The sequence below is a fragment of the Galeopterus variegatus genome, unplaced genomic scaffold (assembly GCF_000696425.1).
Source record: "Galeopterus variegatus unplaced genomic scaffold, G_variegatus-3.0.2 Scaffold909, whole genome shotgun sequence".
NCBI classification, from domain to species: domain Eukaryota; kingdom Metazoa; phylum Chordata; class Mammalia; order Dermoptera; family Cynocephalidae; genus Galeopterus; species Galeopterus variegatus.
This window is the reverse complement of record NW_007727020.1, coordinates 16560-17805: the sequence shown is the minus strand read 5'-3', so window position 1 is coordinate 17805 and position 1246 is coordinate 16560. Positions and strand designations below refer to the sequence as shown.

The 1246-nt window shown below is 53.9% G+C and overlaps 1 protein-coding gene across 1 annotated transcript in view; it reads right to left on the bottom strand.

The window, feature by feature from the left end:
- KCP (kielin/chordin-like protein) overlaps positions 1 to 1246 on the bottom strand; it is a 28552-nt gene that overhangs the window by 21759 nt on the left and 5547 nt on the right. The window contains exons 5-6 of the mRNA XM_008573357.1: positions 289 to 385; positions 68 to 150 (exon numbers count right to left, since the gene is read on the bottom strand). Of these exons, the coding sequence (XP_008571579.1) occupies positions 68 to 150; positions 289 to 385 (180 nt within the window). The remainder of the gene's footprint in view (positions 1 to 67; positions 151 to 288; positions 386 to 1246) is intronic.

Genomic DNA, 1246 nt, shown 5'->3' with positions numbered 1-1246 from the left:
GCCCAGGGGAGGGCACGGGGTGTCCAAGAAGGAGCAGGGCCTGGGCAAAGGTGGCAGGGGGACTCACCAGGCAGGAGCATTGGAGACAAGGGTTGGAGCTGGACAAAAAGTTGGCCCCCTCCTCGTAAAGTTGTCCCTCATACTCACAGCCTGGGGAGGGTTGCCAGGACAGCAGGTGCGTCACCAGAGAGCAGGGTGGGTGGACATGACCCAAGGGAAGGCATGACCCCAACTAGGTACTGGACCCTCTGGGGCTGAGGGGTTGGAGGGGCGGGCAGGGCAGGTCACCTGGCCAGCAGATGGGGCAGCACTCCCCAGGTGGGGTGTAGCTCTCCAGGCAGCTGAGCTCTGAGCAGGAGGGCCCCTGGCACCGCACAGTTCCTGCCTGCGGGGCAGACACTGAGCCCTCCCTCGCTCCCTCTCCACTGCCCGAGTGGGTTACTCTGCTGGCCTAGCAGACCTCGATGCCTGGGTGGCAGCAGCAGCACTGTCTGGCCCCCAGATTGGGCTGGGCACAGCCAGGCCTGGGGATTCCAAGCAGCAGGGATGGGGGTGGTGGCTGGGGCCAGGCTCTGATTTCCTTACCTGGCAGGTGCAGATGACACAGGGCTCTCGATGCCACGTTTCCCCAGCCCTGTGGCCCCCAGGGCAGCCTGCAAAATCAGGACAAGGCCCCTGAGTAAGAGACCCAGAGGACTGGGTGCCACATCAAAGGTACACCGCACAGCTGACAGACATCAGAGATTTTTATATTGACTACAACTCTCCAGAAGATGGCAGTAAAGTGTCTGATACAATCAGTATATTTCCATTAAAGTTGACCCTCGGTATCTGCAGTTCCGCACCCGCTGATTTCAGCAACAGCGGATAGAAAATAACCAGAAGAAATAACAATACAACAATAAAAATTAATACAAATAAAAAACAATACAGTATAACAACTATTTACATAGCGTTTGCATTGTATCAGGTTTTATAAGTAATTTAGAGGTGATTTAAAGTATGCAGAAGGATGAGCGTGGGTTATATGCAAATACTACACCATTTAATATCAGGGACTTGGGCATCATCAGATTTTGGTATCCACAGGGGGTTCTGAAGTCAATCTCCCGGGGAAACTGAGAAACAAGTGTATTTTGCAACAGATGAAAGGAAAGTGCACGTGGGAGAGCGGGGCGCTGATAACACCAAGGTCAAGGGTTCAGATCCCCATACCAGCCGGCCCGTCACAAAAAAAAGAAAAGAA